The sequence below is a fragment of the Podarcis cretensis genome, assembly GCF_951804945.1.
Source record: "Podarcis cretensis genome assembly, chromosome: 2".
NCBI classification, from domain to species: domain Eukaryota; kingdom Metazoa; phylum Chordata; class Lepidosauria; order Squamata; family Lacertidae; genus Podarcis; species Podarcis cretensis.
In genome coordinates this window covers 24,523,129-24,539,855 of record NC_137171.1, presented here as the reverse complement: position 1 = coordinate 24,539,855, position 16,727 = coordinate 24,523,129, and the positions used below count along the sequence as shown (strand labels likewise).

Below are 16,727 nucleotides of genomic sequence, written 5' to 3'. Positions count from 1 at the left end.
TATAAATAATAAAGTGTTGTTGTTGTTGTTAGATGTTAATCAGTCAAAGGCCTGGATAAAGAGGAACGTTTTTGCCTGGCGCCTAAAGATGTATAATGAAGGCGCCAGGCAAAATTCCTTGAGGAGAGCATTCCACAGAAGGGGAGCCACTGCAGAGAAGGCCTGTTCTCGTGTTCCCACCCTCCGCACCTCTCGTAGAGGGAGTGGGGCACACGAAGAAGGGCCTCAGAAGAGATGATCTCAGGGTGCGGGTACTATCTTCCAGGACCATCTCAGCAGTCCTGACAACAGTACTGTAAGACAGACCCCACATTAAGAATCCTATCTTATGTATGGGGGAAGCTGAGGATGAGAGGCAGCAGTTTGCCAAAAGCAAAGTTAATGACAGAGGTGAGATCTGAACGGTCAGCTTCCCACTCACAGCTTGTTAACACATTTTGGCCAAGACAACAAAAAGCTCATCCACAAAATACCATGCAGAGTAACAATACAGAAGCAAGTATCCTTGACTCCTTAAAAGCAGTGTCCCCAGCAGGCCATCTGGATTAATGTGGGCGCTCTCTATAGGTTTTTGTCTGTGTGCGGTAAGCAGGTTTTGATTCATGATACCAATGCAGTTACCAATCACAACAAAAAGCATTGCATCACCTTACAGCAGCCGTTCTCTGCCTTGAGTCCCTAGATGTTGTTGGACTACAATTCCCATCATTCCTAGCCAGCATGGCCAGTGGACAAGGATGATAGGAGTTGTAGTTCAGTAGCATCTGAGGACCCAAGTTTGAGAAAGGCTGCCTTAGGGACAAACACATTTATTATGGCACAAGCTTTCAGGAACCAGTCAAGTTGACCAGAAGCATGAAGTACTAGAGAGTTGGAAGCAATGAGGTCAGAAGGAAATGAAGTTACGTAAGGTTATTAGTGGGGAATAATTTTTACTCCCGTTCTCATGAGATGGGGATTTTGAAATCTTTATCTGAGTAAACATCTCAAAAGTTAACTTTTGGCCACTTTCAAACCCAGCGTTCTCCAGGAGGAAAACAACCCCCTTGGAAGAACTCAGCTGTTGACTCAGTGGCCAGCATCTCTGAACCCCTTCACCCTGAACAGCCACATGTTTTTTTTTTGTCCCCTCCCCCCCAAAAAGCCTTCTTCTTAATCCTTATTTGCTGACACTGCCACACAGGTCTGAGAAAGGAGCTAAAGGGTGCAGAGAGTTGCATAAATCTGTGGGGGTTAACAGAGTTTATTACTAGTTAACTCAGGACAACACCTCCATTTTCGTTGTTCTGTTTATCCCTCTGGAAATGGCAGGTTCCTCCACTTCCCAGGAATGTATGTTCTCAGCAGTTCCGGTTCACGCCAGAGCAGTTCAGCTGTTCCCCACATGAAGCCTGTGACAGTTTGGGGTTTGGCCATCAACGCCCCTCTCCAGGCGGATCTTGAAAATGATCCCAGAAGAACAGCAGGCACTGTTACGTTCTCTTACCTCAACATCACAGGACTCGTGGCATTTGCCGGGATCTTCCCTGCCCAGTAGGCAAGCGTGGGAACCCGGTGACCCCCTTCCCAGGTTGTTTGCTTTGCTGAGCTCCCGCCTGCAAAATTTAAACAGAGAAAATGTATTTGTGGAGGCCTGTCTGCCAGGAGAGTTCCCAAAGAGCCAAGATCGCAAAACAAAAGCTAAATAGTTAAGAGACAGGGGGACAAGTTCTCTCCTTTTAAAAAATGAGACAAACAATCCAATAACGGGGATGTGAAATTGTGCTAGCCCAAAACAGTGCATAACATAAATGATACAGCAATCCTAATGATCTCTATCAATTCCTTCCTCTACGATGCTTCAGTTTATTCAGCACTGGCAACAGCAGAATGCAAGGCCTATTCAAGGTTGAATCTGGGATATTTTTAGCTTTTTCAACATGCACAGAGTGGGGACAGGGGAGACACTCCTGAAGATTATAAATGTTTACAAAGTACTGGTGCAGCACATAGCATGCTAAGCTTGAGCTCCATCCCAGCTGGATTGGCCGAATTTGGGTTAAGTCATCATGATCTCGCAGCCACATTAACCTTCCTTCAGGACTAGCTGTGAATGCGCACAAGGCAAAGACTTGGCATGGACAAAAAGTGCGATGTCAAATCATCTACATAAAAGCCCAGTACAGTTGTACCTTGGAAGTCGAACGGAATCTGTTCCGGAAGTCCATTCTGACTTCTAAAACGTTCAGAACCCAAAGCGCAGCTTCTGATTGGCTGCAGGAAGCTCCTGCAGCCAATCAGAAGCTGTGGAAGCCCTGTCGGATGTTCGGCTTCCAAAAATAGTTTGCAAACTGGAACACTCACTTCCGGGTTTGTGGCGTTCAGGAACCAAAACGTTTGAGAACAAAGCTGTTCAAAAACCAAGGAACAACTGATAGATGGGGGGTAGAGAATCAAGTGCAAATCCTGCTGTGGAGTCTGAAGTCACTGCCAGGACGAGGGGCAGAGCAGGGAGGGAATGACAGCTGTGGCTGAGAGGAGGAAGCGAGGACAGGCTTGTCGGGGAGTGGGCTTGGACCGCTCTGCCTTAACACAAAGGAACACAGGAAGCTGCCTTAGATCAAGTCAAAAGTTCACCTGGTTTTGCATTGTCCACCTTGGCATTTCAGTGGCTTCCCCAAGATTTCAGAGAGAAGTTTCTCCCAGTCCTACTTGGAGACGACGGGGGCTGCATCTGGGACTTTCTGCATGCAAGGAAGATGCACTAACACTGAGCTATGGCCTCTAACGCGTACACTTGCAGCAGCAGTGAAAACATGGCTTCAGAGACAGTGCACCTGACAAAGGGTCAGGATGAAGAGAGGTGGGTGGAAAGGCTGACCTCTGATCCAGGAGATGCAAAGGTTCTCCGCTGACAACAAAAAAGAACTCATGAGAGCAGGTGCTCCGCTTTAAAAACTTTTTATTCCACTTTCAAGATTTAGGAAGAACACCTTCGCCTTCCATTGTACTTCTTATAAATAGTTTCAAAAGTCGCACAGCTGTTTTCAACCACTGGAACATCCACATTTTTTCTCATTGCCTAAGTCAGATAGGAGGCATACAGGAAACACTTTAATTGATTCCGATTCAGTTCTGCTTGTACATCTAGTGCTCAGGGGCTAGACAGAGATGGGCTTGTCTGTGCTTTGTTTGCCCAACAAGATTTGGAAATGTTTGGTACGTAGAGCTGTTACATCCAGACTGCATAAACATTTATATAACCATGTCAGACCGTGCTGCTTTGTTTAAAAATGATCTCTCCTACTCATCCTCCTGCTGCTGATGGCAAATTGTTTTTATTTAACAAAATATATAAGTTGCTTGATTGCAGCAAAAATCTCTGAAACACTTTACAAGAAGTTTCAAAATTACCTGTACAGTTTTAAATATTGAAAAACAATTATTTTAGGACACATTAGCCCCTACACATTTGCACAAAAATGTTCTAAGCAGACCATGAAAACAGTACAGGGAAGGTGTCTGTCTCATGTCAACAGGCAGGTGCTGCCATACTAAAAGACTGATTTCTTAAAATTGTAAGCAACATCTGAAAGCAGCCCTGTTTAGGGAAGTTTTCAATGTTTGATCTTTTACTGTATTTTAAATATTCTGCTGGGAGCCGCCCAGAGTGGATGGGGAAACCCAGCCAGATGGGCAGAGTATAATTAAATTTATTATGATGATTAATTGCGGAAGAGGAATTATGCGGTCCCTGTAATGGTGCCAGTTCCGCAGATCAGAATAGTGGAATGGGCACAAAAGGGCTTCAGGTACCAACTGTGACACCTTGAATTTGGCCTGGTAACAAGCGGGTAACCGGTGCCATTCTCGAAGCAGAGGTATTACATGCAGACAATCACTCACTCCTGTCAGCAACCGTGCTGCAGCATTCTGAATTAACTGCGGCTTCTGCATCACAGACCTCTGACTTTGTTTGGGTTATGTAGGCTGCTTGAGCAATGAAGGCTCTCCTTACTCCGATGTGGAACCCTGATTGTCACATGATAGGCTCCACTCTACAGATGTGCCACTCAATGCATGAATGGTGGGAGTACAGTATGGGAACCAGTCATATTAGAAAAACTAACCAATAAACTGAAACTGACAGGGGGACAAATGCAAGATGACGCCTCCACCCCGTTATGGCTCCCCTTTATCACATACACAGCCCAACAAGACAATAACAAGTATCCACCAACAGCATACAAATCAATATGGCTAACCTGATTCAAAAAACACTCACCCACCCCACTCACACATGAAAACGAAGTTCATCACAGCCAACCCCAAACAAACAACCACACCCTAGGCCAGGCTTCCTCAACCTTGGCCCTCCAGATGTTTTGAGACTACAGTTCCCATCACCTCTGACCACTAGTCCTGCTAGCTAGGGATCACGGGAGTTGTAGGCCAAAAACATCTGAAGGGCTGAGGTTGAAGAGGCCTGCCCTAGGCCAACCCCAATCTCGCTCACCACCAAAGGAACACAAGCGAATAGTAAAGAGAACCTGCACAAGCGACGCTGGCACAAAACCCCCCACATACATTAAGTAAAATAGAAACATTGCCACCGGACCCCACGCCCACTCACCATGGCCCCCTCCACCTCTTTCCCCCTTTTCTTTCTGATGTAACACTAATGTCTCAACAAATGAAACTGATCTGTAGAAAATGCAACTTGAAAAAAGAGACATTGCCCATACTTCTGTAAACCAAGAAATCGTTAATAAAAAATACATGGGGGGTGGGAATGAATGGTGGAAGTAGGTAGAGCTGCCCCAAATGCCATCATGGTTGAGGCCCTGATCTCCACCTCACAAAACTGATAAGCTCTGGGGAAGGGAGGGAGTAGGTCAAATAGGATTAGAGCACTTTGAACTCAATTTTTCCCCTGGCCCCACCATCTAAACACAGTGTTTTCCAAGCTTGGGTCTCCAGTTGTTGAACTACAACTCCCATCATCCCTGGCTAGCAGGACCAGTGGTGAGGGTTCATGGGAATTGTAGTCCAGAAACAGCAGGCGACTCAAATTTGGGAAAGACTGGCAATACCCAGCCTCTATGTACAAGCTGGAAAACTACACCTTCCCGTATGATAGGAATTTTATGGCCTTAGATATATGGTAATGTTCATAAGTGTACCAACCAAGCACATACATAGATCAGCACAGGAAGACCGACCTGAAGCCATTTTGATTCCTAAACTGAGCAAATGTTTTCTCTGCAAGGTCAAAGTGGAAAAGCCTCCCCATTGTCTTTTTCTTCACAAATCTTGTCTTAAGGGTATGTCTGTGTTTGAATAGGGTATGAGCCTGTGACATGGCCCAGGAACTAAGTATTTATCACTACAAAAGAATGGCCAAGCTCCCCAGGCAATCCAATTAAGTAACCTGACAGACAGGAGATAAACAAGGACAAGAGAAAAACAACATTTAAATTTCTGTTTAGACTGCCTTTTCTGTGATATACCGTATTTTTCGCTCCATAAGACGCACCAGACCATAAGACGCCCCTAGTTTTTGGAGGAGGAAAAGAAGAAGAAAAAATGCTGAATCTCAGAAACCAGAACAACAAGAGGGATCGCTGCGCAGTGAAAGCAGCAATCCCTCTTGCTGTTCTGGCTTCTGGGATAGCTGCGCAGCCTGCGTTTGCTCCATAAGACGCGCACACATTTCCCCTTACTTTTTAGGAGGGAAAAAGTGAGTCTTATGGAGCAAAAAATACGGTAGGTATGATGTATCTGAGGGGTGGTCTTAGGTTACACCCCTTCTGTGATGTGTGTATGATGTTTCTGGGGGTGGTCTTGATCTACAGGGTGGCAATTTCAAAAGTCTTTATAAGGCCTTGCACACTATTTTTCGGGGTCCTCCTCCTTTCCTGCGTGTGAGGGGAGCACCCTGTTGCAACAGATCAATAAAGATCAAGCTTACTAGCTGCTTTGCTTCTCAATATTCTCTGGTTGGCCTCTGTTATTTTCTCCTACCAATAGGGAACCTATGTAAGGACTCTATATGGGCTCTTGGATACCCCATAAGGGAAAAGGGCAATTTTTTGTTTACAACATCGGCCTAGGTTTGGATACGGCTGCCTAAAATCCTGGGAACACTCCTCACATTCAAGCTGAAGAAAGATAAAAGAGATGTTTGCTGCTTTCTGTTGTAGCTGCATTGGCTAATTGTTGTTTTTTTAATGGAAAGGCTCTGCTTTGCAAATAGGCTAAATGAAACAAACTCAATTCAAGTGACTTCCTCCCCCGCCCATTCCAAAATCAAAAACGATGAGTGCTCATTCACCTCCCTTCTTCCCCAAAGCACAGTGTCCGTAAACACAAAGGGTACAAATCGCACCGGCCCTAATAAGGTGCTTTTTCTGGACCAACTCTGTGCTGAAGTGCCCATCCACGCAAAATAACACAGGCCTGTGGCATTTATTTCAATAATCAAATGTTATGCAAGCATCCTGTTGCATTAAATTACAAAGGCCAAGGCTTCTGGGGGAAATCTGACGGAGGAGAGAAAACTGAATGTTTCCTTGTAAGGAAGAGGGGGTGGGGATGGACAAACCCAAATACACCCCCTGGAAAGGCCCCAAATGGAAAATTACCAGAGCATGGGATGTCACTTGATTTATTGCACGCATAACTTTTTGCCAGGGAACATATTGAGATGCTTTCTGGAGGACTTTAGGGCTTGTCTATAGCTCATGCAAACATTGTAAGGTAAAAGGTAAAGGTAAAGGTACCCCTGCCCGTACGGGCCAGTCTTGACAGACTCTGGGGTTGTGCGCCCATCTCACTTAAGAGGCCAGGGGCCAGCGCTGTCCGGAGACACTTCCGGGTCACGTGGCCAGCGTGACATCGCTGCTCTGGCGAGCCAGAGCCGCACACGGAAACGCCGTTTACCTTCCCGCTGGTAAGCGGTCCCTATTTATCTACTTGCACCCGGAGGTGCTTTCGAACTGCTAGGTTGGCAGGCGCTGGGACCGAGCAGCGGGAGCGCACCCCGCCGCAGGGATTCGAACCGCCGACCTTTCGATCGGCAAGTCCTAGGCGCTGAGGCTTTAACCCACAGCGCCACCTGCGTCCCTAACATTGTAAGACTCACCCCCAAAGCTCAAGTTCAGTCCTGCTGTTGGCAAGTTTGCCGTTTTAGAGGGGTGGTTTTCAACCAATTCCGAACAGGGCTGCACTACTTCTGAAGAATGAGGTTCACAGGCTAGGGAAGGGGCCCTGGTGGTTTGGAGCAGAGCTTAGTGCACCTGCTGTGGCCACTTATGGATAAAGATCACCTGGCTATGTCTCTTATATTCTGGTAGCCTTCAGATTAGACCACTGCCACATGTAGTACATGCTGCTTCCTTTGAAGTCTGTGGTTAGTTCAAAATGCAGGTGGTGACACAGGTGCAGAAGACCAAGCGTTGGGATTATATTTATACTGCTGGTGTTGAAAACACTGTCTCCCAATCTGTTTCCAAGATCAAGTCAAAGTGGCTGGTTCACCACTTCGGCACCAGAATACTAGCTGACCATCTTCGCCCTTAGCTAATCACCATGGCTGTCCTCAGATATTTTCTCCTCTGCTTCCGAAGGAAAGGCAGGTGATTATAACTCCCACCATCCCTGGCCATTTGCCACACTGGCTGGGGCTAATGGGATTTGCAGCCCAAAACACCTTTCCTCCACTCCCCAGAATTTCAGCTTTTCCCAATTTTACCTGGAGGTGTTAGGGATTGAACCTTGAGCATGGCAAGCAAGTGTTCTACCACTCAGCTATAGTCCTTCCCATGGTTCTGGGAAGCAGGACAGGAAGACTACAGACATCTCGTTGTTGGTTCCAGACTTCCAACATCAGGCTTTCAGTAGTATGCTTCCTTTGAATCTGGAGCTTCCATCTAGCCATTATGACTAACAACCATTAAAAGCATAATCCGCTGTAAATTTAATCGACTTCAAAGGCCTCTGAGCTCTTGGCTGTCACATCTTGTGGCAGCACATGCCTAATTTGAAGATGTGATTTGTTTTATACTGTGTAAACAAGGAATAACTAATGTTGCCGGACTACAACTCCCATCATTCCTTGGCCACTGTACAGCATGGGGTGGGGCTGATGGGAACTGGGATCCAATAACATGCAGAGGACCACAGGTTCTTTACCCTTGTGATATAGTGAGATGCTGGGTTGAAATATGGCTCTTAGAGATGTGAACTGGTTAACTAATTTCCAGAAATAAATGAGAAGTTAAGTCATATGGCCAGAGAGGAAGTTTTAGAAGCGGGGAAGGGATTTTAAATGAAGACAGCAAAGCCCTGGGACTGTAAGTTCTGCGGCAGCTTTTTATTATAAATGTCAGACCATTCCTTTCTATATTTGGAAACGGACAGGAAACATATGTGGAAATAGCTGCTGCTTCTGCTCTCAAAGAGCAACTGGGGAAATATGACTTTACACAAACACACACACACAGAGAGAGAGAGAGAGAGAGAGAGAGAGAGAGAGAGAGAGTGTGTGTACTAGAAGCAGGAATCAAATACTTCACAGTGTGGCCTCTTGCCTACCTCAACATAAATAATCCCACCAATGCAAAAGAGACACACAGATGCAGAGTTATCTTTACAATGAGAGAGATGTTTTCAAAGGCATGAAAAACAAAGGGAGCCTCTTGGGTAACTTGGCACCTCTTAGAAAAAAACTAACATTTCAGTGAAACCAAATACCGATAAATGGAACTAACAGGCAGAATTATGCCAAAGTGAACACCTTGGAGTCTCTGTATTCTGTCAGAGAGCATAAATTCCACCACTCGGACTCGGTCAGCACTGCAGCTGCTAGTTTGTTTTGGGGCATTTTTGATGAGCTTACAGCACAGTTGCAATGATCCCAGTAAAAATCCCGGTTTCCCAAAGCTGCTGTCGGAGGGAAATCACTACTGTTACTAATTAGAGATTAGCAACTTCTTAAGAGAGATTTTTGGCCTATTAAGCAACACATAAAAAAGCTTTTAAACAAATAAAGAAGGGCCAGATTCAACTAAGTTGTTGCACTTGCGAGAGCCAGCACAATAAAACCTGCTAGGACAACAAGGCTTTCATCCTCCTCTCATCCCCATGCCTGTGCACTCTGCATCCCTCTCTAATCGTTTTGGGAAGGGCGAGAGAAACACCAGAACAGTATATGGGGAAAGGAGAGGGGACATCACTCCAGTAAAGGTAAAGGGACCTCTGACCATTAGGTCCAGTCGTGGATGACTCTGGGGTTGTGACGCTCATCTCGCTTTACTGGCTGAGGGAGCCGGCGTACAGTTTCCGGGTCATGTGGATAGCATGACTAAGCCGCTTCTGGCGAACCAGAGCAGCACACGGAAACTCTGTTTACCTTCCCACTGGAGCGGTGCCTATTTATCTACTTGCACTTTGACATGGTTTCGAACTGCTAGGTTGGCAGGAGCAGGGACCGAGCAACGGGAGCTCACCCTGTCGCGGGGATTCGAACTGCCGACTTTCTGATTGGCAAGCCCTAGGCTCTGTGGTTTAACCCACAGCGTCACCCGCGTCCCATCACTCCAGTAGACAAGCAGAAATGCTTATGCTGACGGAGTGATCTGCTCAGCGCGACACTGAATTCCAATTTGTAGAAATCCAATTTGTGTGTGCTCTCCTCTTCCAACCGGTCTCATAATTTCCAGAATAGGAACAAGATGCCTACACTGATTCCCAGATGTTTCCAATATGGGTGACACAGTACAGAGGTATCTTGTATGTGCCTCATTCAGGACTGACTCATTGAAATCTCCTCCCCGGCAGAAAAGGCCATGGCACTGCATCATTTCAGGGCAAAGCAAGACTTGGATCCTATTCTCCTGATGAAATCAAAACGATGGCAGGAGATCGCTTTTCATCAGCGTTTCTTACATATAACAAGGAGGTCCCAATATCTGCTCACTACACAGCATCAAAGGGGTAAGGAAAGAAGGAAGGAAACCAAGCTCCACAATGCATTAACAAACTTTGAGCTCATGAGAAAAATCAGGCCACTTCAAAATAATCCAGATCACAACTCCAGCACTTTGCGGGGAATGAGAGACAGTCTGTCAGTATCTCTCTTTGGGTATTATCTCTCTGTAAACATGTGGTGCTATTTTTAAGATAATCCCCGCTAAGAGGGCACTGCCCATCAAAATTTGAACTTTGGCTAGTACATCAAAGTTTAAACTGGGAACACTGAAATTATTATCGAGTCCAAGGACTCCCTCTCAAGTGGGAACTACCCCCAGTAACCACAGCGACAGTGAGAATACAAGAAAATTTCCTTGAAAAACTTGAAAGCACTTGAAAAACTGTGTTCAATGTTGTATGAGCAAATCTGAAAGTCCAAGACAGCTAAAACACGCATATAAGCATAAGACACTTTCTGATGTTCCAGTTGGTTGTTTAGGGTGGAGGAGCTCTTCGTTTTGTTTGGCTTTGGGTGTGTACATTTTGCTATTTGAGCATCATCAGCAGACCCTCCAAGTGTCCCTATTTTCCAGAGACAGTCCTGAATTTACAGATGCCATCCCAGTTTCTGATTTGATCCCACAATGTCCTGCTTTTCCTTAGGACATCTCTATTTTCATCGGGGAAATGTTGGAGGGTATGGAGTTATGCGACCCTAGAGCCAAGGATATGGGTAGGCAAACTAAGGCCCAGGGGCCAGATCCTGCCCAATCGCCTTCTAAATCCGGCCTGCGGATGGTCCAGGAATCAGAGTGTTTTTACATGAGGAGAATGTGTCCTTTTATTTAAAATGCATCTCTGGATTATTTGTGGGGCATAGGAATTCATTCATTATTATTTTTTTCAAAATATAGTCCAGCCCCCCACAAGGTTTGAGGGACCGGCCCATGGCTGAAAAACTTTGCTGACCCCGGGTCAAGGAGATAAATAACTATACACCCTTTAGAAGACATCTGAAGGCAGTCCTGTAAAGGGAAGTTTATAAATGTATAATGTTTTATTATGTTTTCATATATGTCGGAAGCCTCCCAGAGTGGCTGGGGCAACCCAGCCAGATGATAATATCACCATCACCATCACCATCACCATCATCACTACTACTACTATTGAGTAAGGTAAAGGTAATGGGACCCCTGACCATTAGGTCCAGTCATGACCGACTCAGGCGTTGCGGTGCTCATCTCTCTTTATTGGCTGAGGGAGCTGGCGTACAGCTTCCGGGTCATGTGGCCAGCATGACTAAGCTGCTTCTGGCGAACCAGAGCAGCACACGGAAACGGCGTTTACTTTCCCATCGGAGCGGTACCTATTTATCTACTTGCACTTTGGCAAGCTTTCGAACTGCTAGGTTGGCAGGTAGGACGTCTGTATTTTCATCAGATAAATGTCGGAGGGCATGCACCAGTTTGTATTCTGTGAAATGGGTACTTTATTTTTCCAACCCAAAAATGCCCCAACCCCAAAATGTTGGGCCTTCCATGGCAAGGGTGCTACAACCAGTGAAGGAGGAAGAGGTCAGTGCTATTGGATTGAAACAAAGGATACATCCTAACTTCCCTTCCAGCTTTTTGCCTGAATTTTGATAAGGGAGCTTATAGAAAACAAGATCCTGATTTCTGCACACGTGCTGCGAAAGAGCCGAACAAGCCTTAGAAACGAATGAGTGCCAGCAGTTACCTCTTCTTGTTTGCCATCTCCCCGTGTAGGGACCAACACTGCCCGCATAGTCACACTTCTCAGCCCAAGGCCCGTTATCTCCTAGGAGGGAAAGAAAACTCCTTGTTGAAAACAGAATGGGAAAGTCCTTTTAATCCAAAACAAGGAGAACTAGCAAGAAAGTTAATAGAGCATGCTTCTGTTCCCCATCAAACCCCTTCAAATGAACCTTAATACGTTAAGAAAGCTACAGTGGTACCTCAGGTTACATACGCTTCAGGTTACAGACTCCGCTAACCCAGATATAGTGCTTCAGGTTTAGAACTTTGCTTCAGGATGAGAACAGAAATTGTGCTCTGGCGGCGCGGCAGCAGCAGGAGGCCCCATTAGCTAAAGTGGTGCTTCAGGTTAAGAACAGTTTCAGGTTAAGAACGGACCTCCAGAACAAATTAAGTACTTAACCAGAGGTACCACTGTACTTCCAAAGAATGATTATGGGCAGTACAAAAAGCTTCCTTTTAATATTGTTACCAATATAATGGCTTATACCGAGCTAAAAAATAATTTAAAAAGCAAGAGTCACAAGAACATTCAGGAAACACCAGAGTTCAAGGGAGGCTTTATTTGCAGGCAAATGGCTTGTTTGTTTGCTTCTAAATGGGCTGGTACCCTGTCCTTTTTTTTCAGTCAGAGCACTTTACGGCACCTCTCAGGCGGGTACCATTGTGGGCCGGTGTCGTCCCCCGCACTCCATGCCTTTACATACTTCCAAGGAGTCCAAAACAAACATTTAAGTCAAAACAGAAGCTGGCCTGCTTGTACGAGTCTACGTTTTTTTGAGATCAATGACTCCACCTAGCTCCTAGCTGTTCCTAGCTGCCACTGGTCAAGCTACAGGGTAGGACTAATTTTGTATTTTCTTTTCTTTAATCCATCTCCCGTGTAGCGGCAGCGGGCCTCTGGATTCTTTATTAAAAGGTTACAAAGGATGCAGAACAATCAGCAAAATTGATAGTAAATAACTTGTCAACTGAGAATTGTAAGATAACTAAAGGCACTAGACAAGGTTGTACACTGTCACCCTTATATTAGTTTTAGAAGTTTTGGCACAAAGAATAAGAATAAATTAAAGGAATAAGGGTGGGAAAGAGACAATACAAATTAAAAGCATTTGCATATGGTGTGGTGATATCGGTAGAAGAACCAACAGAGTTAATTCCGAAAGCATTAGAAGAGATCAATTTTTCTGGAGAAATAGCAGGTTTTAAAATTAATAAAGATAATACCAAGCTCCTGGTAAAGAACATGAATGATGATAGTAAAAATAAATTATAAAATAGATCAGGGCTACAGATTGAAAAGAAGGTTAGGTATATGGTTAACAGCAAAGAATATAAATCTATATAAAGATAATTATTTGAAAGACAACAGACTTTTTAGAAAGGAATGGAAGTGGTTTATTGAGTATTTACAAACTGTAAACAAATCAAGACAATGGCAGGATTACTGTAAAAACCTGCAGTTTTAAAAAATATATATGAGCATAGACGATTAAAAGAATAAGTTAAGGCAATTTAGAGTATGCAGGAAAGGACAAAAATAAATGCAAGGAACCGCAGAAAGAGGCGGAAGGGAGTCAAAAATGTTAAAACTTTGTTAAATAATTGTTGTAAAGTATATAAATGAAAATTATATAAATATTTTAAAAAAAATTAAGGGATACAAAGGATGGCAATTTTGAACAAAAGGGTTAGTGTGGAAGAAACCCAGGAAAGATGCTTGCTAGAATGGATGGGTGCTATTGAAGTTAACAAGCAGGGGATAAATATGCTACCTAGAATAACTAATTATAGGTTGTTGTTGTTTTAATGAATTCAATGACACAAATGCCACCCTATCAGTTAAGCTGCCTTGCGGCCTGAGAGAAACTGAGTAGAAGGTAGTGGCCAAGTCCTGTGATGGGGATGGTCCAGGAACCAGATGCCTGGTTGTAGGACAGGGACCAAGTGCTCCTTCAGTCATGTCAAGCTTTTCAAAAGAGCCAGGTCTGAGCATCAGTGAGGCCACTCAAAGGCATCTATCACACCCCAATCAGACACATAAAGCACATTTATACCATTTTAGCAGTCATAGCTTCCCCAAAACAATGCTGGGAACTGTAGTTTACGACCCACAGAGCTACAATTCCCGTCACCTTTAGCATACTACAGTTCCCAGCATTCGGGGGGGGGGGGCATGATTGCTAAAGTACAGTGGTACTTAATTCGTTCCAGAGGTCCGTTCTTAACCTGAAACTGTTTTTAACCTGGGGTACCACTTTAGCTAATAGGGCCTCCTGCTGCTGCCGCAGCACGATTTCTGTTCTCATCCTGAAGCAAAGTTCTTAACCCGAGGTACTATTTCTGGATTAGCGGAGTCTGTAACCTGAAGCGTATGTAACCTGAAGCATATGTAACCTGAGGTACCACTGTAGTTAAGAGTGTTTTAAATGTATGCTGTGGATCCGACCTGAGTCACTACTCTCTCCAGGAACCAGAAGAAACTCAAGACATAAGAGTACCATATATATATTTATTGAGGAAGAAAACCAACCTTCCAGTCTATGGGTTGCAAACATAAGGAAAGGAAATGAATCAGGCTTGGATCTTAATGAGCCAAATGTGATCTCATTAAAAATGGATTTAGGGACTGGAAATTCCATTTCAATTAAGTGGGGATTTGTGCTTTAATTTTTAGACGTGGATGACAAGGTTCGTCCTTTTGACTGAAATGACAGAGTCAAATGAAGATAACCCAACAATAATGGACGTGTTCCCAAGTTTCACAGTCTGGGAATGTGAAATAGAAAGAGTCCTGAATGAAGCACTGAGAGATGGAATGAGTCTTAGCTCGGAGGCTAAGCATATCGAGTCATACCCTCCAACGTTTCTCTGATGAAAACAGGGATGTCCCATTCCATAATGATATTTTTTACTATTTATACCCCACACATATCTTACTGGGTTGCCCCAGCCACTCTAGGCAGTTTCCAACATGTATAAAAACATAATAAAACATTACACATTTTTTTTAAAAAAAACTTCCCTATACAAGATTGCCTTCAGATGGCTTGAGGGGGGGGGGTCAGATAACTCCATACCCTTCAACATTTCTTCAGTGAAAATAGGAATATCCAACCTTACCCTCCAACGTTTCTCCAATGAAAATAGGAATATCCTAAGGAAAAGCTGAGGCTCCAATACTCTGGCCACCTCATGAGAAGAGAAGACTCCCTAGAAAAGACCCTGATATTGGGAAAGATGGAGGGCACAAGGAGAAGGGGACGACAGAGGACAAGATGGTTGGACAGTGTTCTCGAAGCTACCAGCCTGAGTTTGACCAAACTGCGGGAGGCAGTGGAAGACAGGAGTGCCTGGAGTGCTCTGGTCCATGGGGTCACGAAGAGTTGGACATGACTAAACAACAACAACAACAACAAAGGAAAAGTGGGACATTCTGGGATCAAATCAGAAACCAGGACAGCTTCTCTAAATCAGGGACATCCCTGGAAAATAGGGACACTTGGAGGGTCTGTCGAGTTAACTCTGCTATTGCACAAGTTCAAGAAAACAGGGGCTTGGGTGACAGGCTTTCAGCTGCCTCAGAGAAGAGCAGATTTCAGTGCACTAAGCTCTCAGCTGCATGAATCTATAGATCACTTTGAGGCACACATCCCATTATGGGTCAAACAAATAGATTTGGGTTCAGTCCAGCTTGAGGGCAAGCGGAAGCTCCCTCAAAAGACTGTCATGTGCAGGGTGCAGTAGAGTGTGTGCAGAGCTACGTGTTCCTCCAGCGTTACTGAAGCTAAGCAGCTGCAGACCTGGCCAGATCCTTGCATGGGAGACCATGGGTAGCTTCACACAAGAATGAGACACAGCACATGAAGAAATATTTTCAAGAACAGAATGTAATGTGCAGAGGCAGGATATTCCGACCAATTAATCAAACTGAAAGTCACTGACAGTCCCTTCTCTGCAACCTGAGGCTAGCTGGGGCTGACTGGAGTTGTGGGTCAAAACATCTAGAGGGTACCAGGTTGGTCAAGCCTGATGTGAGCTGGAAGGGTCTCCAAGGGTCAGGTAGTCCAAAGCCCTGCAAGGCAGGAAAAGTGGGCCTTCCCTATTGCCTGAAAGGTCCCCTCCTTACCCCACCGATGAAATTAGGCTTGAAAGAAGCATTCCATTACAGGCAACAGATTATAGGGTTCAATCTGGTTTACAAATAGGCTTATGGGCCCCAAAAAAGTGGCAGCCGCTGATGGCGTATTACACAGTTTCTAAAGACCATACAAGAGAACACTGTTTATTCAAGTTTTTCAAAGCTCCCCTCAGATCAACTTGGAAATTACCCAGGTTCTTAGCAGGGGATAGGGAGAGAGATTTGAAGATGTCAGGTAGTTATTTATTTTTAAACCAACTGAAGGATCCTTTTTCTTCCCCTACAGAAATGAATGGCAGCCATTGGCGGATGGATGGATGGAGGGGGGGCGCAAGGGGACAAAGGGTCCTCCTGAAAGAACAGATTTTCCAATCAGCCTCCAGTTTTGCCCCCACACCTCTTGAAACCAGGCCTATGCAACACAGCGGTGTGTGACGTAGCTTCTTTACGTTGCTCTGGGTCAATTTTAAAGAAGCTTGTGGGGGGTTTTGGCAACAGAAACAATATTGTCTGCAGCTGCCAAAAAAACCCTTCAAAATCCCTGGCTGACAAAGTCTTTACTCAGGGTAATGCCAAGCCTTTGCCAGTCAGGGAAGACAGCAAATCTTCATCCACTCCGATTTCAATTTGGGCAGAAGCTCTGTGCAGTAGAACTTGTCGCAGGGTGGAGGGGGCGAATACAGTGGTACCTCGGGTTACATACGCTTCAGGTTACATACACTTCAGGTTACAGACTCCGCTAACCCAGAAATAGTGCTTCAGGTTAAGAACTTTGCTTCAGGTTGAGAACAGAAATCGTGCGGCGGCAACGCGGCAGCAGCGGGAGGCCCCATTAGCTAAAGTGGTGCTTCAGGTTAAGA

The 16,727-nt window shown here is 44.9% G+C and overlaps 1 protein-coding gene across 8 annotated transcripts in view; it reads right to left on the bottom strand.

Moving 5' to 3' along the window:
• The window catches only part of ARSG (arylsulfatase G), a 119,822-nt gene that overhangs the window by 38,849 nt on the left and 64,246 nt on the right, over nucleotides 1–16,727 (bottom strand). For all 8 annotated transcript variants that reach the window (XR_013835806.1, XM_079965473.1, XM_079965475.1 and 5 more), the window contains 2 exons: nucleotides 11,689–11,769; nucleotides 1,487–1,595 (listed from right to left, as the gene is read on the bottom strand). Coding sequence is in view for 7 of the 8 variants with exons in the window: in XM_079965473.1 (XP_079821599.1) it covers nucleotides 1,487–1,595; nucleotides 11,689–11,769 (190 nt within the window). In the remaining variant the exon portion in view is untranslated. The remainder of the gene's footprint in view (nucleotides 1–1,486; nucleotides 1,596–11,688; nucleotides 11,770–16,727) is intronic.